Here is a 23,232-nt window from a genome sequence, read left to right on the forward strand (position 1 = left end):
CATAAAGAAAATTTAGTTAATTCTTGACCTATCTTCATTTTAGGAGATAAAATAGTCTATAGTTCAAACCTCATTTGTAATTGAAAATTTCAAGGAAAATGGTAAATTCAAGGACCAAAACTGTCAAAAACCTTCTGATTGAACTAAAACTTTAACTTAATGATTTAATGTACCAAATATTAATTTTTAATGTGCCAAACCACTTCTGAAAACATTTGACAAATAAATGACACAGAATAGAGGACTTATGAATGGACTAATGTATAAGTCTCTATAAGTCCACAAGACACTAAAAAAACCCAAAGAATAAACATCCACATTTATTTAAACATAGTTATAAATAACAACCTAACAAACAATATCTTTTTCGAGAATTGAACACAAGCTCATAAGAAATATGATGCACCAAATACACAAGAACAAAGTACTTCCACTGTAAAATTATAATATATTCAAGGGAAGTAGTTCAATAAAATTGTAAAATCTTGAGATTGTAATGTTTAGCTAGCACATTATTTGAACATCTCAAGGTTTTGAAAAAAAGAATAAAGTGAAAAATATAGCACCTACTATGATATCAAATGATATACTGCCACATTGTGGGGCAATAAACTATTCCCATCAAAATTCAAAACCATAAAAGGAAAGACGGTAAAGTTTTACACCAGCACAATAGATGAAAATATGGGATTGTACCATACTTATGGAAGTAGACCTAGGGTAAGGGACACAACTCTTAAAAATAAATTGGAATGTTTGTATTCAGCATTTTACATCAATCTCATGTAAGCATCAAAGTAACTTGAATTGGATACAAACATACCACTGATTTCAAGAGTTATTTCTCTTACCCTAGGTCTACCTCCTTAATTTGTTTTTTAAATTACCAAATTGTTGTACACAGTTTGAAAAAAAAATCTTTCAACTGATTCTTAAGCAATCATATGCAGACAAACATGTACATTGCAGTCAATTAAAACTGAGGTATCTACTCGTATAATCATGCCACTACTTTGACTGATGCAAACAGTGCATTATAAATAGTAAATATAAAACAAAGACCCAAACAATATAACCCTAAGTTGCGGTCATTTTAAGAATCGGGCATGTAGCACAAACCATTTGATAATCTTCAGAATAAAGACTAGATTTTTCATATCATTTCGGTAAAATGAAGAAAGAGTTATTGAAAAGCATTAAATATTGTGGATAACATTTCAGTGGCAGATTACTCTTTACAATTCCATTCCACCAATTCCTGACATGTTTAAACATTTTTTTTATTTCCACGAAGTTGAAAAGAAAATACAAGTTTTTGTTAGATTTGTATTTTTAATATTTTACATGTTTTGCCTGATCATTTAATGACATGCACTACAGACAATAAATATAAATAACACCTTTTTAATTTATAAGTAATAGTAAGGTTCCATATAAATCATAACCTAGAATTTACCTGTATTAAACAATTAGTTACTACAAATACAATGACTGTCTCTTACAATTCTTACAACCAATTTCTTTGGGATGTAAACATTTATCATTCGTGTCACATTCATTCTTTCAATTATATATGTGACTAATTCAACATTTTGCAAGTATTTGATGACCACAAGAAAAAAAAAACTTGTTTTCCCAAGAAGTCACTGTAAGCAGCAGGTTACAAATCATAAAAATAGGATTCAGTGAAGTTTCGACAGAAAGTTCTTATGGGATACATAGTAAAAGTGTTTTTCTAGGAATATAAACATTTCCTTTTATCATGTTTAGCACAGTAACAAAAATAAAAAAAAATTACCGAGGGTTAGCTGTGCTATTTAATGCACCCTCATTTCCCCAAATATTTGTAATAATATAAAATTTTCATATGTCAGTTTGCTTAGTCTTCTCTTCTTTCTTTTTTGATGCTTTTTCCTTTGCCTGCAAAAAAAATTAGAAGAAAAAGTCCTGTTATTACTTTTTATGCAGTAAATTAATTAAGCAGAAAAGAAATGATTGCTAACAAGACATAGAAAAAAAATAATCTTAAGCTTTGGCTATGAAGGATAAATTTATTTGTATTCCAATGACATTTGCTATGATGATATACTGCCATAGGTGAAAGCTTCCCGATATATATCATGAAATATTCATCAATCTGCTGCTTACGTGTCCATGTAAAAAATTTAGCCACATGTGCTGAAATTTCTCCCATCTTTATTGAATTTTCAGTTTAAAATCATAATAAATTACTTAAATTCTTGTGCAAACATGTCACTAAAACAAAAACTCAGCAAAACTCCCACTCTGAGAAAATTTTCAGTGGGAAAGTTACCGTTTTACAATTTTCGACAGTTAACACCTATCTATACTGTGACCAAGGGGAGTATGCAGGACTTTCAAAGACACATGGTGTGTGTCAGTGTTAAAAGTTCAAACAAACACTTCCTAATTGCATACATCATTTCCAAAAATATGTCAATTCTGACAGCATAATTTTGAGCAATTCATGTTTCAAATCAGATACAGAGCTTCAAATACACTTTCTTATTATTCTTGGATATAAGACATCCCAATTTCAGGATGATTTTATGATGTCTACAAACTAAGCAGAAATTGGCAAAATTGGAAGTAAATTTACAGTAAACATAGAATCTGGATCTAAATCTGAATTTAAAATAGCCGAATTCCGCTAAAAACAGGAAAAAGATCATCCTAGCAATTTGTCAAAGCTTTGTACTACGTGCCCTAAGCTGCATGTACGTTCAAGCATAAACAAATTATTTTTGGCCAATGAAATTAAAGAGGAATTTTGATTAAATATAAAGGGAAAGTGTCGAAAATTATAGCTCAAGCAAATAACTAAGCTTGGTTTGGGCACAGACTTAAAAACAGTATAATGGCAGCTTCATTTTCATATACTTGGTAAATGCTGGACAGTCTAGGAAACATTAACTAGCTTCAATGATTACATACAAATGGAATCTGAGCTTTTTCTTAGACAGGAATAGTCAAGACATGGCACCCGAATGTTTATGAAAATGACGTAATCAGCTTATCAATACAGGACAATTCGACCCAAAGACATTTCATACCATGAAAATGCACAGTTCCTTATCAAAGCTGGACATATTTCAGACCATGACAATAAGAGAATGCATAAGGACAATAAACACCATACACCTTGACACATTTTACCAATTTGGAAGTTAATAATAACAGGACTGAAAAAAATCATGAAACACTTAGGTGTTTGAATTCATGCCTCATCTGATGGGTTTAAAGTTTCACCTTCATTTCATTGGATGGGTTTAAAGTTTCACCTTTGTTTCACCTTCCCCATATTAATTTAAGAAAGTACTTTCAGGCACATTTTCGATCATACCTAAATACATATTTCCTTTAGAAACAAACTTACTTTTTCTACTAATGGCAATAACTGTTTCTGTTCAGCTAAAATTTTTAACAACTCCATTATAAAAGGGAGATAATTGTGCTTCCTTCTTATATTTTCTACCTACAATGAAAAAAGAAAATGCCATCATCACAGACATCAAATGACTTTTTCTGTTTGAACACGTACATAAAGTCTTACAGAATGGCCTTTAAGTTTTTAATTTCTTTGATAATACCTTAAGTGTTCCCTACAGGTAATTTTGGTTGGGGGTGGATGCCCTGCCTTCTTATAGATTAGCTCTATATGCTTCCTGAAATAGATGTAAATGCCGTCAAATTTGCCTCTAAAATGCTGAATGTCCTTTTTTCACCCGCATTACCCTGCCTTTTCAAAATCTACAGGTAACACTAACCTGAGTATTAACTATCAAAAATAGACCAAGCATTAACTGTAAATACCTTGTATCTTTTCATTTTATTGTCCTCTTCTTGTATAAGATCATGTAAATGACTAATCTCTGTCTGAAGATTATCTGTTTCCATACCACTGTCCTGCAAATTAGAAATAAAAATTACGAGTATTCACATACAGTCACGTGAATTACTATTACAGTGGATTCTGCTTAATTGCACAGCCTATTTGCCAGTAAAAATTATGCAAATAACCGGGCTATTCTTATAACTGAAATTACGATTTTACCGGAAGTGTGAGTTCAGGTAAGACGACGATACTGTGGATTAACCAGGGATATCACTGTTCAACATTTCTGATCTAGTATTTAATTGTTATAGACCTTCTCATTGTATTGTTCTTTTATCAATAAATAATAATATATATTGTGTTTGTCTTGTTTATTGACCTTCTTTACGTTGTGTGTATTTATAAGTACAACCACGTGTTTCTCATCTATAAATAGTCAAGTAATTTCCTGACCTTTCTATGAAAGAAAATCCCATATTTCATATTTCAGCCAGGATTCAGTGTAATATTCATCAATGTTTGCAGTTTGTGGGCTTTTGAAATGGTCTGTGTGTTTTTATTCCTCTGTTCAATCACCATTGTACACTGATAGTTGTGTATTATACATGTCATTGACCTCGATATATTCCTATGAAGTGTGGATAGTATGGGGCACCTTAGGGTAGTTGAATTTCATTAGACATTGTACTGAATGAATGACTTAATTTTCGTATGATATTTATGCCTAGTAACCCAAGCTCACTCAAAACTGTTCAGCTCATTAAAGAAAATTAAATTTACATTGATAATCATTAGTAGTCGGAAGAATTTAAATAGGGACAAAAAATACCCCAAGCCGAACCCCAAGCCGCAGCATAAGGTGATGTTTGGCATGTCGTCAGAAGTCATTGTTCACCTAGGTGCTTGTTTATTTTAATGTAATTTGAAATCATTTATATTGTCTTTGATGTCCATTATGTTTTTAATCCATTATTAACACCTCCTGATTGATGATAATCTAGTTTTTACAATAAATATGATTGACGTATTTATGACCCGAAGGCTTAGAATAGAATTTGGGAAAACCTGTCTGTACCTAGCAAAATTCTCTATGCAATAAACCGAAATGCACCTCCAAGGCCTATGCAAATAAGCGATTTTTTCCCTAATAGAATAATAGGAAATGGTTTTGTGCAGGAGAAAATTATGCCAATAACCGAAATATGCAATAAAGCGATACGTGATTAAGTGGAGTCGACTGTATAACATAAAAGATAATAAAAATAAATAAAATAACTATACTGATAAAATATCTTGAGTTTTCTTGTTTTCCATAATTAATAGATCCAAAAAATTAATTAATTGCAGAGTTTAAATTTTCACAAACATTAAAAAAAGTATATCCAATTATTCTCTTAAGATAAGTACTTTTTTATATTCATTTCATCATTTTTATGTCTTTTGATATCATATTGATAATACAATATTTAATTTATCATAATCTACTTTTTTTCAAAAATGTATAAGCTTATTATATTGTAAATACAATTTCAAACTTGTTCATTTGAATATCCAACAGACAATTGCTATAAAATTTAAACTTCTTCGTGGCTTTAATAACAAAATCAAAAAAATATTTGAATAAAAAAATGTCCTAAGTTTTTTTTAACCATTTCACTCTGAACCATGAAAGCAATGTTTTTTGATAAAGTTACACTTTTCTAGAATGGGATACTTATTCTTAAATGTATGGCACATTTAATAACTAGAAAAAATAAGGTAATTTCAGCAATGTAATTTTTATTATAATTTTATTCAGTGTTCTTACTTCCCTGTAACTAAAAAATTAGTGAACACTTAACTCAAATAATTGAAGCCCTTAATGACTGAATTGTTCGTGTTAATGAACACTTAGTCTTCAGTCAGGGCCTATCTACACTTTGACAAGGAGAATGTTTAGTAAATTAAGTTTGAAAAATAACAAAAATGACATTATTGTCTATGAAATATATTACAAAAAACTTCTTCCTGTCAAAGACGAATGGAAGAAATCACATAACCAAGGAGAAGTTTTTGCCTATCTAGATAAGGCCCTGTATAATGCAAAATAGCATTATAATGTCATCTATAATTCAATTTTTGTGATATATAGAACCTAAAAGTCTTGAATGCAATACTGGTGATTATGTCTGTTCAAATTTTAAGCATGTGGTATTTGGGGAAATTTAAACCATTGTTTTAAGAATACACATATGTTACAAAACTATTGGAACATCTCACCTCCATCAGTGAAGTTAATTCCAATATCTTCTTCTCATATATTTGTTTTCTGTCTGATACTAAGGCCATTAAATTAAAGTGGATTTCATCTGTACTATATCTGGAAAATTTCACAAATCCCAAAGTTAATCAGTTGTTATTTAAATAAAGAAAAACATCTTGATATTTTGCATAAAGTCATTTTCTCTTAAGATATGATGCACAAGTTAACTGTAAGTACCTTCACTGAATATTAACATCTTTCTCTTTCTTTCTCTTTTTTTTTTTTTTGATGATTTCATTTTAAATATTGCATCCAATAACAATGCTTCATAGAACATTAAGGTATCACAATCTAGAAATACAATTTATCATTTGCACACACTGTAATTCATTTCAAGGAGGTTGACCTAGGGTAAGGGACATAACTCTTGAAATCACTGATATGATATCATATTTAATTTCACCAAAACATATCAAGCTTTCATTTGAAGCAGAATGAAATCAATCCAAGTTGCTTTGATGCTTACATGAGATTGATGTCAAATGCTGAACACAAACTCTTGAATGATTTGTAAGAGTTGTGTCCCTTACCTTAGGTCTACCTCCTTAAGTGAAAAAAGAAAGTGCAGACTTCTAAAGAGGGCAATACACCAGTAAACAAGTTCATTTGAAATTTACATGACTTGAGTTTCACATGAAAATCACATGAGATACCCTAACCTGTTTTTCATATTAAAGCTTCATGTGAAATTCATGTGAAGGCTTCATTCACAAGAGTTTCATTTTTATTTGCTCAAATCAGGTGAAAATCACATGAAATCAATAGACTTTGTGATAATAGTGTGTAAATATTTTGGCTGTTTAGAAAAAACAAAAACGTTTAATTTGAAATGTCCAGTAGTACACATCTGAGTTTACAAACACATAACATTAAGCTAAAATAGAATTACAACATGTTAGTATATAATTACTTCTGCATTCTCTTCTCTAGAATAGGTTGGACCAATGTTAACCAGTCAGTATCAGCTGGCACAGCACCTGTTAAATAGAATACATTTAAAACAAACAGATGGGAGGTCTGACATCTTTTGTACATCTATGTTTCAGGCAAGAATAACATTTTTCAAAATTTTTTATATAGTGATTTTTCGCCAGTAGTAAACATTTCAGGCCCACCTCGATTTTGACAAGCCTTGGGCTTCAGACTACTGCTTAACTGTGAAGACTGATATATAAATATATATAAAGTGTCTAATGGGATGTTGAAACTCTACCATCCACGGCTAGGGTCAACAACATAGAATGTTGATGCAAGGATGCAAATACATATATAATCAAGTCTAAGCTACACCCAATGCTGAAATTAAGGCGAGGTTGCAAATTTGCAATTCAAATTTAGTCCCTCTCTCAGCAGAATTCAAACCCCTTCTCTCCTCTTCTATGGCAACACCACCTGCACTAAATCCTGTCCAACAAACTAAACCACTTGGCCGATTAGGCTGTATGTATATATACAAATACCGGTATTCGAGACAATTATAATTTGGGTCATTTTTTAACATTCTTAATCATATCTGGTAATTGTAGTGGCCCATGACCCCTGCCTTCCCCAACCACTGATATATCTCTGATTTAATAACTTACTTATTAAAAAGCTAAGAAAACTGCTTGGTTATAGCAATACACATCTGTTCTTCTAACTGTTTTGATAAATGGTCCTTAAATAACAGTACTTACAAAAACAGCAACTTAAGTAGCACTCTTTCTAAAAATCAGATAGCAGGTGATTCATGCATGTCAAAAACCCACCCAATTCAGTTTTATTTCTTGTTCAGAGACAGTTACTGATCACATGACCAGTCTTAGTTTTTCATTTTGTTGTTGTGCTTTTGAGATAAAAATTATATAGATTGTACGTGAAATTTGCCCTTTGCAAGAGTTATCATTTTTGATTTGGCTTAATTTGGTTGATTTTAGTGGGAGATGAATGTATGATTTTCTAAAAAGTGCAAATCAGATTGTTGTTATCTAAAAGTATAGCATATGTAGACTGAAAAAGCATCATTTATTTGGCGGGTTTTCTTTACCATGAATCACTTTACCATTTGCAGTGTCAGAATTTTATTTGGACTGGTACTTAACTTGTCAACCATCACTATCTGCTCAATAATTTCATTTCAGTATATTGACAAAACTTTCATACCTAAATCAACTGGGCCATCTTTTAAACCATCAAGCTCATACAGACGACCATCTATGGGGAGATAACCCACAAAATGGAAGACATCATCATCTTTCTTTGCCATCTTTTCATCAAATTCAAACATCTGCTGTCTGCAATATAAAATCATTTTGCCATACTTAGTAGCTGGGGAGGTTGATTGATTGATTGTTGGGGTTTAATGCCAGAGCAGCAATATTTCAGCTATATTCAGTAGCTGGGGAGGAGCAAGTTAGTTGTTCCTTAGATATTTCACTACCATCCTAAAGCTGATAGTAATTTCTGTTTAGTCAAAAATATAACCATAGACCACAATCCGAACTACTAAAAAAGATTAATTCCTTTTACATTTCTCATTTCATTTGGGTGGATATTGCAATAAGATGGGCCTGAGTAGACAGAAGTATGTCTGAGTAGTTCTGGTTTAGGAATAATAAGAGAATTGTATATAGCATTTCTTGAATGGTATAGACTTAGTTAACCTAGAAAAATCTTAAGTGTAAATGTTTGTATGAATCAGGCAAAATGGGAAAAATCAGAAACATACATGTCAAAACCCCACCGATCTGACAATAAAATATCACTCAAGGATACTTCCTTTCAAGAAAGCCTTCTCTATTTGAAAAGACCATTATTTGATCTCTACATCACTGGCTTTGCTCAAAAATGCTCAAAGAAAGTATGATAAGGTTGAATGAGACATATTTAATAGCACAAGCTACAACATAGAAATAAATAATGCAGACGGTAATTACCACCAATTTGACAATTCTGAGATTTGTTTACACACGCGTTTCACTCCTTCACATTAACCCCCTGGAAATTACCAATCAAAACATTGTGTACCCTTAGAATAAACACATGCACCAAACATATTGACAGGCAGTGTTCTCCCCAGGCCCTTAAAGTCCTGCACTATGGAGATCGGTACTGTGCTATCTTGCTACCAGCGCTGTGATATAAATCTAAATTTGAGGCATAAAAATCAATTACGACAGGAAACGTGTGTGCCCAGAGGTCATTTACAGCATCCTACAAGGTAATTAGCAGTAAACGTACTATGGTCAGTTGATCACCGCGTGACCGCACAATTGTCTGAAGCCTATGATATTGCCAACATGATTCTTTATCAGTCACCCAACCTGGCCACGAATTAATTTTAATGAAGGTATCAATCAGATATTAATATCTGATACTGAACCAATCAAAACTGTCTATGGTAAAAATTCACTCAACCCTGGCCAAAAGCACGTGGCTATTTATAAATGCAAAGTTGAATAATTGCACAATCACATGATGTTTTCAACGTTAAGAAGCTGATTTACCTTATAAAAGAGCATATTAAATTCCCAAACAATATTTATTCCATCAGATACTTCCAAAACACTTTGAAAAGAAAAAGAAAATGGCCATCTTTTGTTTACATTGCCATGTTGTTGTGCATCAATATTTACCTACAAATAATTCATGTAAACATAGACAGCAATGTTAATGCACAGATCAACCTTTATAAAATACATTAAATACAAAGTGACACGAGACATTAACGTCGAGTCCCGCAGTGAATACAGCGCTATCTGAAAATCCTGGGGAGAACCCCGGACAGGTATAGGTGATTAATAGGCAAGAGTAATTGGGAAATACAGTGTCGATTTGCAATGCATGACACAAATCTGAATAAATGGCACAAACCAAATAAATACATGGTGCTCATTTTGAATTCATGGGGCAAGGAAAGTAACACATGGTGCAGCACTATGCAAAAAGAGGTCGTGGAGAACCCTAAACCTTGTCTTTTTTCTTTGATTCTGATGGTGCAAATAGTCAAATTACACTATCAAAATGATGGGTTTTTTTCATACCATGTTTCACCCATTGTCTGATTCTTACAGATACTGACATTTCGGGTATGACAGGTTACATTGTACTACATCTATATGGTGTTTTATTGAATGAAACAGATCTTTTCAGACCACATCTATACAGTGTTTTATTGAATGAAACAGATCTTTTGAGACCACATCTACATTTATATGGTGTTTTATTGAATGAAACAGATCTTTTCAGACCACATCTATATGGTGTTTTATTGAATGAAACAGATCTTTTCAGACCACATCTACATTTATATGGTGTTTTATTGAATGAAACAGATCTTTTCAGACCACATCTATACGGTGTTTTATTGAATGAAACAGATCTTTTCAGTTGTAACTACAATGTATGAGAATAAACATTCTAGGCATGAAAGGATATACACAACATCTGAAAAATTAAGCCTTTACAAGACAGTGATGGTATTTTAATTAATTTTTAGAGGATAGTGAAACAAAGTAATACATCCAGAAATGACAGAGAAATTCTGCATTGTCAATCAAATCATGCGAAATTTTTTTTTACAGATCCCAACATTTTACTATAAAATGAAATTATTCAGTTGAAATTTTACAAAAAGAACAAGGATGTTATCCATGTTGCTTTCCACCTATAAAACAAGAATTATTCATATAGACTTGATTGATTGTTGGGGTTTAACCCCCAAGCAGCAATGTTTCAGCTATATTCAGGCATTACATCTCAATGCTATTGTGACATCAATATTTACGATCTACTCTACTCTTTCAAGTTATTGTGAAATTTATGCCAGACCCCTAGTTTAACTCTTGCTTAATTTTCACTCAAAATTGAGTAAAAACATTATGGACAGATACTTACCTTGAAAAACTATTGTGAACTTGTCTGATAACATCTGAATTACTTAGTGTCAGGCCTCGCAGCTGTTGAAAAAATAGTAACATACTTAACATACTGAATATTTTGGATTTAAACATGTATTTTGTTAAGTTTAAAATGTATTGAAAATTCTAATAAGGAATTCTTTTTCTCACAATTAAGAATAATACTACAGCAAGAAGAATTTTGCTTCTCTACAAAAATTCTATAAATACAAATTAAATTGTTTTTACCTAAGAATTCGTTTACATTAAATTCTAATTCATTCTGTTTTCTATAGATCAACAAAAGATCATGTGATTACACAAAACAGAATAAATAGATATTTGAACATGCTATTTATGTTTTCAAGGTAGCTCAATTCCATTCAACTTGTACATCCGGGTTAAATGATTTCAAACACCAAAAATGTGCTGAAAGAATATACATGTTCATGTGTGATAATCAAAACTAATCTTACCCCAGGGTCAAAATTCTTGACAAACTCTTTGAAGCCGTTAAGAGTTTCACCTAAAACTACTGCTTCCGAGTCACAGTTGAGGAGTATACTCAATATTGCTTGAGTTGCACAAGCATTATTGATTACCTAAAAGGAATATAAACTAAATTTAAGATTAATTACACATCACAGATAATGAAGTAATCAAGCCATGTATTGTATGAATATTTACGCATATATACATCAGCATACTGCTTGTACACTGAAGGAAATTTCTGACAGCATATTTCAATATTTTGCAGGACTTCAAAGACATAAAAAGAACATTAACTCTACAGAGTAATCAAGGGCACCAAGGTTATAGTGCTAATCAAAAGAATGCAATCCAGGGACAAAGACCAGACATGGAAAACAGACATACACAACAAAGAACATAAAGTAACTAAAATCAAAAATACAAAGTAACAAAAGCAAATGAGCAACTCGGACTCCACTAAAAACTGGGAGCATGGACCAGGTGCACCGATAGGGTAAGCGTCCTCTGCTTTTCTAATAACACCCGTATAGATCATGTTTTACTAATAAGTATTCTATTCATTTTTCAACTTTATACCAAGCATATTCTTTTAAATTAGGCAAAAATTCTAAACTACATACAATGCTATCTACTAATTTGTAACAATATGAACACCTGTTTTGCAAAAAATATTTTCTGTAGTCTGCTGTCTTGGACTATTGAACCTTGTGGTTCAGTCTCTGGCTGCCATTTAAACAGAAAGATAAGCCCATAAACTGGTCTAAAAAATAAAAAAGAAGAAGACATTTAAGTTTACAATCAGAGTAAGAAAAATATCATGCAAGGACAAACTCAGGAGTTTTCTAATTACAGTTACCCCAGATTCATGAAATCTGTCTTCATGTTTCAGTAAAAACTTTGTATTTTAAAGCATGTTGACTATTTTTCTTTTAATATTTGAATCTTACAATCAAAATTAGTTGAAAGCTTAGTCAATTTCAATAGAAAAAGGATTGATATGGTGAAATGTAACAAATACATTACAACCAAAAAACAAAGTACATGTAGTAAATACTTTCAGAGATCACCAAAAGGTCTCCAACAAGTGTAAACACGCATTTAAGTAGTCTCTGAGGAGCCCTGACAAAAGTAATAAATTCCACTGTAACATAATTATTTCAATTCTATAGTTCCTTTATTTCTAATTGTTCTTTGCAATAATTTTGGAATGCAAGCCATTTCACCACGTTTTTCAAAAGGATGTAACCCACCAACACCGACAACCTGGTTGGCCGTCTTATTAGGGAAAGGGAAAATAGTAAATTTTTTTCCAGGTAACTAAAACTATTTTCACTTTGGTAAGCACCTGAATGGTTTGAAAGTTTATAAGTAATTCAAATGTATCCAAGTACTTACCGCGGCTCTAATAAATTGAATACTTAAATTTGAAGTCTATGGCTGTCCATTCCTCCAATTTGACAGTAAACCAGTCTGTCAGATGACAAATATGTAGAAAGTTACTCCTTTTTGCTTAATATCTTAAAAAATGAAGCCAAAGTCAGGAATATGCAAAAGGACTATTCCATGTGATAGGAAAAACATATCACACACATGCATATTTTTTTTGCCTTAACTATAAATATACATGTGTATCATTTCTGAATCACATTTTTACATTATCTACTTGATGCAAATGCACTTTTTCATAATAATGATGACAAGCTCACTTTAGATTAGCCAAACTTTCAGCATCCAAGCTCCATATTTCTTCTACCTGGATACCTCTACAACCTGCAATCAATAAAATTTTTTAATTCAGTCATTACATTTGTTATAGTCAGAAGGCAATTCATGAAGGTGCACAAATACTTATGTCAGGAAATTTGAAATGCATATTTTGAGGTTTCGGAATGTTAGATTTTGTTAAGACATTTTACATTTTATCAAAACATCTGTTGCATTTCGTTTAAGATTAAAATTTATTTTGATTGGACTAATCTTGTTTATTTTTCAATATCAATCCATATGTTGAAAATCAAGTTGATAGAACGTTCTTTCCAAGTGGCTGAATTGCAAAATAAGAGGATCCCAGGAGCCAGAATCGCTCACCTAGTTAAATTATGCCTTTCAAGGGCAATAAATTTAACAAAGATTTGTCCAACAATTTTGACTCAAGAAGACTTTGGTAGAACTTATCATAAGGATCAATACATGGCTTAACAGATAAAAATGAAAATATTACCACAAATAGATATCATATGCTGAACACTTTTACCCTAAGTCAGAATTTGGTAAACCTAACGGTTTTGGAGAAATATAATCGAAAATCTACATGCTATCTCCTATGTTCTATTTTAGTAATGGCAGCCATGTTTTTTGACAGATCAAAAATCTAAACACAACTTTAGACATTCATACAAAGTTTGATTCCACTTGGTCAAGTAGTGTCAGAGAAGATTTTTGAAAAAATAACATTAAAAATACATGTAGCAAAAAAAAAAAACTGAAAAAGGGCAATAACTCCTAAATGGCTTAACAGATTAAAATGAAAATTTGACCACAAATAGATCTCAACATGCTGAATACTTTTACCCAATCAAAATTTGGCTAAACATAATGATTTTTTTAGATGTATGTGAAAAACTACTGTCTGACCCCTATGTTCTATTTGTTTTAGTAACGGTGCCCATGTTTTTTTAACGGATCAAAAATCTAAACATAACTTTTGTGCAAGATATCCCAAGAAACATTCAATCTAAGTTTGATTCTAATTGGTCAAGTATAGTCAGAGGAGATTTTTGAAAGAAATAACATTAAAAATAGCAAAAAATGTTGAAAAAGGGCAATAACTCCCAAAATGACCAGACAGATTAAAATGAAAATTTGACCACAGATAGATCTCATCATGATGAACACTTTTACCTTATCAGAATTGGCTTAACCTTACGTTTTGAAGATATATGCGAAAAAACTACAGTCTAACCCCTATGTTCCGTTTTTAGTAATGGCTGCCATGTTTTTTTGACGGATCAAAAATCTAAACATAAGTTTTGTGCAAGATACCCCAAAAAACATACATACTAAATTTGATTCCAATTGGTCAAGTTTGGTCAGAGGATATTTTTGAAAGAAATAACATTAAAAATAGCAAAAAATGTCGAAAAAAGGGCAATAACTCCTAAATGGCCAGACAGATTAAAATGAAAATTTGACCACAGATCTAAACAAAAATTTTGTGCAAGATACCATAAGAACATCTGTGCAAAGTTTCATATAATTCCTCTCAGCAGTTTCAGAGGAGTAGATTTTTGAAAAATTGTTAACGAATGACGACGACGGATGCCAAGTGATTGCAATAGCTCACATGGCCTTCGGCCAGATGAGCTAAAAAAAAAATCCCTTTTCACCTTTCAAGGGCAAGAACACTTACTATTATTAGTATCAGGAGTTGTCTGACAACTTTGATCCCTTCAAGACTTATGTAGGCCATATACATGTAACAAGGATCATTTCAGCAAGTGAAATAATTTGGCTAAACCTAATGGTTTTGGAGATATTTGCGAAAAACTACTGTCTGACCCCTATGTTCTATTTTTAGTAACATCAGCCATGTTTTTTGACAGATAAAAAATCTCCACAACAGTTCTATGCAAGATACCCAAAGGAACATTCATACTAAACTGGTTCCAATTAATCCGGTAGTGTCAGAGGAGAAGATTTATAAAGAAATATTAAAAATACCAAAAATAAACATCCAAAAAGGGCAACAACTCCAATATGGCTTAACAGATTAAAACAAAAATTTGACCACAGATAGATCTTATCATGCTGAACACTTTTACCCTATCAGAATTTGGCTAAACCTAAAGGTTATGGAGATAAATGCATAAAACTATTGTCTGACCCCTATGTTCTATTTTTATTAAAAGCGACTGTTTTTCAATGGATCAAAAATCTCCATATCAGTTCTGTGCATGATACTCAAAGAACATACATACCAAGTTTGGTTACAATCGGTCAAGTAGTGTCAGAGGAGAAGAGTTTTGAAAAATTGTTATCGACAACCGACACCAAGTGATGCAAATAGGCCAAAATGGGCCAATCAGAATGGGTTATAAAAACTACTTTTGTAGCATACTGAAACTGTAAGTAAAAAAAAGGTTGAAATCTTTGGCTTTGTCAAAAATGGAGAAATATCTTTCAACTGTGCAGCTGGCAAAAAAAATTATAAACCAATGGCATTGAAAGACAAGGGATATATGAGAAACAGAAAAAAAATGGCTTCAATCATTTGTGCAAGCTGATGGGTCTTCATTGAAATTAAAATTATTTACATTCACTTAAATCTAAATATCTTCTACAGCACATTTCATGTGCTTATTTATGCTGTGATCAATTATCTTTAAAAAAAACAAACCTTGATTTTAAACAATACTTGGTATATTGTATATTAAGATTAACCCTAAATACACTCCTGTGTGCAGCAAAAGGAACACATGGTCAGTGTTTTATAGTCACTATTTTTTTTAATGTATAAAGAAACATACAATACAATACAATACAAAAGCTTTATTTAACGTCGATATTCTAAAACAAAACAACATATGCTCCTTGGAGCTTTTAAAATCGACATACATGCACTACAATAAATAACATTTACATCACAAGTACAATACATGGTAACTATCTAGTCCTTTTCATGCAGACATACATAAATCATCAGTCAACATATAAGGCAAATAGTAGCAAAATTGGATTAAAATGAAAGTGCAGCACTATAAATAGTCAACAATGTAAAAGCATAAAGCAGAGCTGTTATGAATAACAAGCAGAACAATGACATGACCTGCCGTTCCATGCCTTCCAAAGTATTGCTGTACAATATGAAATTAATACATCATATCCTGTGTAATGTCAATGGGGAAATTGTTTGACAGACAGGAACCCACTCCAATGAATCATAAGAGTGAACACTACAAAAGGCTACAAAATGGTCTCAAATAAAAGAGGGGGAAATTCAAGCTTCCAAAAAAATGATGTAAACTGGTTCAGCAAAATGGTCTTCGTTCTAGACCATATATATGTTGATACATACTAATTTAAATTGAAACTTTCTGTTAAAAAAATTGGGTATTTGAAATCTTGAAATTACCTGCCTGTAGAGTCTAGAATGCAAGATTATTCTTAGTTACCCCAGGGCTTTGTCTTTGAGGAGCAGCCCCAAAATTAGTCAAACGTCAAAAGTTCAAACGGGGATAGAGCAGAGGATATGTCTGGCTTCGTAATTTATCTAGCAGCATTGTCACATCCCTACTAAGGGCGGTTTTAACGTTCTTGTCACATCCTATCTACCCCACTGAAATTTGTAAACAAGAGCCTTCCGAGTCCGGTGCCGCCTGTGGTATATTTCTAACGTCGTTTTTTTAAAGACTGCTACATCCATTCCTGATATTAATACATCAAATAGGTAATATGTACATATAAAACCACTTGTTCACACATACCAAAACCCTTAATCAATTCAGTAAACACTCCTGGGTCACTTTCTATTAGACACCAGTCGCCTGCACTTGAAGCCATTTGAAATCAACAACCGGAAGTAGCACATGTAATGAGGCTAAAGTGGTCACTTCATTTTGGTCGTGACTGAATATTTTCCTGTAACACTATTTAGGAAGTAACAATGACATTAAATACGGCCGAGAAATAGGGTTAATTTGAAAACTAACATATGGTGCCTTACTCCAGGATGACCCCTATTAAATTTGTATTTCTTTTTTTTTTTAAATTTTTATGGTTTACACTAGGCCAGGGACGTATATACTACTCCCCGACTAAGTATAGAAAATTTCATTTAGATTCGTGTGAAACTTATCCTAACTTATTTTAAAATTTGTAAAACTAAACAACTTTACGTTATCTCATGTGTTATGGTTTCACGTTTCCAATTTCGCAACTAAATCTTTCAATACTTAGTGATTAATTTTATGTTGTATTTTAGGATAATGATCCCCTTCTCCTTTTTAGTTTTTTTTTTACATTTTTCTTAATTTACCTAGGTATCCAAGTCACTTACAATTGCTGATTTGAATAACCTTATTTTATTTTTAGTAAACAATGAACTGCATCCTCATTCTTAATATTTGTGATTTTTCTCGAAAATGTGCCATAACTAAATGAAGAAATTGTCAAATAAACAGTACATATTTCCCAGCAAGTATCCTCTTTGAAATACAGAATAGAATATCTTTATTTCCAATCAAGGACCTTCGGGGAATCAGTGATGTGTTAACAATTAATGATAAAAATGAACACTTTAAAGCAAAAACATTTTCCAAAACAGTCTACTGAAACAATCATGACGACGGACAAGGAGAGGCTGTACCCAGCAGTTGCAATGGTAAGTCAATATAACTTGTAACGTGTTCTTCTTATTGTCCTGTCTCCTTACCGAACGCGGTAAAGAATATGTTGCAGATACAGGGTTCGTTCAAACCTTTGGGTGGTCACGGTGGAACGGAAAAGTATAGTACGCCACAGCTGCCTTAAGACAATGATAGTTATATTGTCAATAGGGAAGTTATACCATGAAGCAAATTTTCTACACCACTCTGTCAATTTGTCATCACTAAGATGAATTTGTATGCTATTATGTAATATTAATATACCATTAAGATATATTTCAAACTATAAAATAATCGTAATTATACCATTAAGGAACTTTTTCTTATTTTTTTCTCTCTCCATTCATTATACTATAATATTATACCACTATATTTCATAAATATACTTAATTTGACTATAAAGACATCATGCGAAAGACCACTTCACAATACTATAATACTATAATATAATATCATTTCAGCCAGATTTCTGTCAAGTTCATCATCTTCTATTTAGAAAAAAGAAAAGAAGTTTTACCTAAGTCATATACTGCTATCCTTCTATAAACTGTTCATCCAGAGACTGGCAGTATCTTAGAAATGTTCAAGATATTTTAATTCCCATCTCTAGCATCTTTTTTCAACTAATATTGACTTAGAAATGTTAAATTCTTACACACCTCTATTTCCTAGTAATTTGGTTGGCTTTGGGGTACCAATTTAGAGCAATCTAATCTTAATTTTATCATATCTGACCTGCTTTGGATACCAAGTTTCTCCATTACATCTGGTGATCACTGACAAGGAATGACTGGATATATTTTCTCTTCTTTGGATCTTGCAACAAGTGCATGATTCAATCCATATTTTTTTAAGAACTTTCATTTGCCGCCTTCTTGGTTTTTAGAACACTCCTGCCTTATAATCTTTATCTACTGTTTTGTAAAGATGCCTTTTATTGTTTAAATCTTAAAAGTATAAAAATGTATCTTAATTACATATGATCCTAGTGGTGTAAAATGTATCTTGGTATTTAACACAAAAATGTAACTGAAATTGAGGATTCCTGTCTTCAGACCGACACAGAATTTAAACACCTGATACATCTGTTTCCTCACAGACTTGTTATGTAATATAAACCTGCGCGATGTATCATTTTGATACTTTAGTTTCATGGTAAATAGTTAAACTCGAAAGTACGCTGATAAATATTCAAACCTTTTTGACCGACTTTCTTAATTTTGAAAAATTCCATCTTGCATTTCAGTACGGTCCATGTACCGCTACAGACCTGAAAAAGGGTGAAACGAAGCTCTGGTGTGCATGTGGACTTAGTAAAAAACAGCCTTGGTGCGATGGTAATATGCAATTAAAAAAACATTTACAATAAACCCTTAAATTTGCATTAATTGAAGTTGGTAGAACAAAGAATTTTCCTCGCGGGAGTGTATATTGAGCATGCTACCACGAAACTGAAGGGTATGTTGCTTTCTTTTAAAAAGTGCCTTTTATAGCCTAATTGATTACAATTATGATCTACTTAATCATTTATGTTGGGACGTGATAAAAGATTTGATTGCAATAGCTTAAATTCTTTGTAAAAAAAAATTTGTAAACTTTATTGATAACGCTCATATATGTAATATGTGTAACATGAGGTCAAACATGTACAAATCATACATGACAGAAAGAACACACAAACAATGCACATACTAAAATAGTTGACTGATTTTTCTTATAAAAAGAGATACTTTTCTGTAAACATCAATATGATGGTAGGTAAGTAATTTTGTAAATTTATCCATTCTTGGATACTGTATATAATAGTTAGGAATTAGTTTGCTCCTGAATTCTGTTACTACACTATTATTGCACATAAATAAAATATTCTTTGTACAATTCTTATTACAGGATCCCACAAGGGAACTGGTATAAAACCATTGAAATGGACTGTGAACAAAGAACAGCGATTGTATCAAATATGTGCATGTAAATACACTAAAGATCCACCTTATTGCGATGCCAGTCACACAAGCTTGCCAGGGGAAGTATTAAAAAGACATGAAAACTGTTCTAATAAGTCTGAGCACAAATCAGATTGTAAATTATGTACAGGTTGTGGATGGATTCCAGATTTCTGATTGTATATTTTACATAACTAAAGTTCAGAGATGTTTGAATTTTACACATGTTCATTAATACTTATTTATTAAAAATGTAAAAATCACTCAAAGAGGTTTTTAAAATACTGTAAGAATTTCAATACGTATTGTTTAAATGATACTCATGGGAATAACAACTAACTAAAGGGAGACAATATAAGTTCGGAATCACACATTCTTTTAATAGTGGACACATTAAGTATAAAAAGCTTTGTGGTTGTTTTAAAAAGTGAGTAGGTCTGGTCCATGTGCCCAGTTTTTAGACGGCAATTTTAGCTTTTGCTTTATGTGCAACTGTGATCTGTCTGCGGTTCCAATCGTGGTATTCGTATTCATTACTTGAAAAAACTCTTGACTAAATGATAATTAAACGTGTATTGCATGGTATTAACTTTTCGTTCAATAGTAAGCGTAAAGACTTCTCGAACTAACTATGGAATAGTCGATTGACATGCTCTACGCATGTTCAATGTACACATTCGCGTGGACATTCTTTTGTACTGCAATATATATCTTTATTCTCATTTACAATTGACAAAGAGAACATAAACAAATACAATTTGAGGCACAAGAAAAAAAAACACACACACACAGAGAAATGTAAAAAGCATACACATAATATTTACATGAAAAATAAAAGAAAACAGACAAAAGAGGTGGATGCTTAGCCAGGAGTACTAATGCGGGAATTTATATCTTTTATGTAACTACAAAGTTTAAGAAGTAGATGCAGCTTTTAAGTTGACATCAAGTCCGATAACTTGAAAGTATTGCCATGATTTAGGTAAAAGTTTGGTAAAAACTGTTTGTGTTTCTCTGAGAAATAGGAACATGCGAGAATATAATGATATTCATCACCTAGTTCTTGGTTATTGCATAATACACAGTGTCTGTTTTCTCTTTCTATTCATTGCACTTCACCAGTTTCGATAGGTAAAAATTGATTTGTAGTTCTGAATCTGCAGAATTTCTTAGCTTCGGAGAAATTAATAATATTAAGATATTCTTCGAATTCAAATTTGGTTTAAATTTGAAAATTCTATAGTTTAATCCCTTTGGCGAGTCTTTCTCTCACTGTTGATTGCCACTTTTGAACAAATTGATCAGTCAGTCTCTGATTGCATATTTTAGCCATTCATTATTTAGAAAAGTTTCTGTTTCCCAAATACTTGGATAACCACATTCGTTTAAGATTTTTCGAACATACAGAACTGTATTAAGGGTAGTATTGCCTTGATCAAGCAGACTTATCGCAAGTTTGTATAATATACATAAAATTATGGAATGCTTACCGACCACAAGTTTTGCCCAATGTAATACGAGTCGTACTTTTATGTCAATTACAATCGGAAGTCTACCGAGTTCACCATTTATCTTATAATTCGGAGTAGACATTATTAGAGTTAAGAAGTATTTTACAAAATTTCAGATGGACTTTTTCCAAAATATCGATTTTTCTAAAGCCCCAGATCTCGCAACCATTTAATGAAATTGGTTTCACAATTTTATCAAATAAATCTATTTGTAACTTTATATTTAGTTTATATTTCCTTCCTATTTTAAGTACTTTATACATTGCTTTTGTTGCCTTGTCTGCTAAACACTTTTTAGTAACATCAAAATTACAAGTTTTTGTAAAAATAACTCCGAGATAATTGAATTCTTTCACTATTTCAATTACACTGTTTTTAAAAGTGAATGATAGGTCACGAGGGAGACTGTCCATGCCAATTACCAACACTTCTGTTTTATCTACATTAACTGTCAGTTTCCACATATCACATTAGTTAGAGATAGCAATCAATTGTTTTTTGTAAATCTTCTGTAGATTCAGCCATTAATACAGTATCATCTACGTAAAGTAAAACAATGTGTTTCGATTTCTGAAGATACGCAGTTTAGACCATTTATATTGTGGGACTGTAAAAAGTCTTCTAGATCATTTAAAAAACATGGAGAAAAGAAAAGGCGTCAAATTCTCACCCTGTCTCACACCAGTTTCACAGCTAAAAAGTCGGATGATTCTCCATGTATAAACATGATTTGATATTTGCATACATATTAAATATCACAAGCCTTATCTCGTGGAAGTGTAATTTGAGCATACTCACCGGGTTTATTGAATTGGTTTTCAACTTAGGAATAACAACGACGAGACAAATCCGGAGACGATGGCACTATTTAGCGTATAGAATTGATGGGAAAACAGGATGAAGGAAGAAAGGGGTGCAAGCATGAAAGGAGAAGAGAGTGGGGGAAAGTGAAGGCTACCTCCTGTCCCCTTCAGAATGATCCATATCGTTTACACTTAGCCTCATTTTGATTATCTTGCGAAGTATGGGGCTGTCTGACTTAAGCCATAATGGATAGTAGGGGTTGGCTTACGATAGTCTTCAGTCATACTGTATAGGGCTATATTTTGAACGAGAAAACAAAATTTGATTTAATGTTAAACCTAACTCTAAAATTATTTAAATATAGGCAGAGATTGACGTTACGTCGTAATAGCAAGAGTAATCAAGGGAACCAAGGTTATAGCGGTAATCAAAAGAATGTAATCCAGGGACAAAGACCAGACATGGAAAACAGACATACACAACAAAGAACATAAAATAACTAAAATCATAAATACAAAGTAACAAAGGCAAATGAGCAACCCGGACTCCACTAAAAACTGGGAGCATGCACCAGGTGCACCGGTAGGGTAAGCGTCCTCTGCTTTTCTACAAACACCCGCCGAGTTGCTCATAAAAAGTCAGGTCCGGGGTAGACAAACGAGGAAATGCTAACTATGACCCGTTGAATAAATCAGTTTTCATGATGCAGATGGATCACAATAACGATCCACAATTCCATGATGACGACCATAAAACTTCTGTAGTGATTACTTCAATCTTGTAGCAACATAACCTTGTTCCAGAAGCCTATTTGTTAGAGTTCTAGCGCGATACAAAAAGTCTGCGTAGTTATGTTAAGCACTGGCATAACGTATGTGTTGTGAAACTAAAAACTCCATACGCAGGTGCAAAAAATCAACCACTCCGTGGAATCCATTTTAACAAAAATAAAATATGCTTTAAACTTGAACTTTTTCCGAACAAAGATCCCATACTACGATAATCGACAGAAGAAAAGTACATGAAATACGCGTTCGAGTCTCCCCTTTTTTCGTAGTTTCCAC

The 23,232-nt window shown here is 32.3% G+C and overlaps 2 protein-coding genes across 2 annotated transcripts; one reads left to right on the top strand and one right to left on the bottom strand.

Annotated features, from left to right (window-relative positions):
* Window positions 1-307: 307 nt before the first annotated feature.
* Window positions 308-17,137, bottom strand: LOC148612825 (ubiquitin carboxyl-terminal hydrolase isozyme L5-like). The gene is made up of 11 exons (XM_088594575.1): window positions 17,011-17,137; window positions 13,234-13,297; window positions 12,182-12,287; window positions 11,512-11,637; window positions 11,034-11,095; window positions 8,301-8,431; window positions 7,069-7,135; window positions 6,116-6,215; window positions 3,835-3,927; window positions 3,398-3,496; window positions 308-1,920 (listed from the first exon to the last, which is right to left on the bottom strand). Exons 1-11 carry the CDS (start codon window positions 17,084-17,086, stop codon window positions 1,864-1,866), a joined length of 981 nt encoding a protein of 326 aa, XP_088450701.1. The 5' UTR covers window positions 17,087-17,137; the 3' UTR covers window positions 308-1,863.
* A 670-nt stretch (window positions 17,138-17,807) lies between these two features.
* On the top strand, window positions 17,808-20,116 carry LOC148612826 (uncharacterized). The gene is made up of 3 exons (XM_088594576.1): window positions 17,808-17,906; window positions 19,157-19,247; window positions 19,801-20,116. The coding sequence occupies exons 1-3, from the start codon at window positions 17,814-17,816 to the stop codon at window positions 20,028-20,030; spliced, it is 414 nt and encodes a 137-aa protein (XP_088450702.1). The 5' UTR covers window positions 17,808-17,813; the 3' UTR covers window positions 20,031-20,116.
* Window positions 20,117-23,232: the final 3,116 nt, after the last annotated feature.

This window comes from Perna viridis, chromosome 7 (genome assembly GCF_037379345.1).
Source record: "Perna viridis isolate PV_CMFRI_1.1 ecotype Kerala chromosome 7, ASM3737934v1, whole genome shotgun sequence".
In the NCBI taxonomy this organism is placed as follows: domain Eukaryota; kingdom Metazoa; phylum Mollusca; class Bivalvia; order Mytilida; family Mytilidae; genus Perna; species Perna viridis.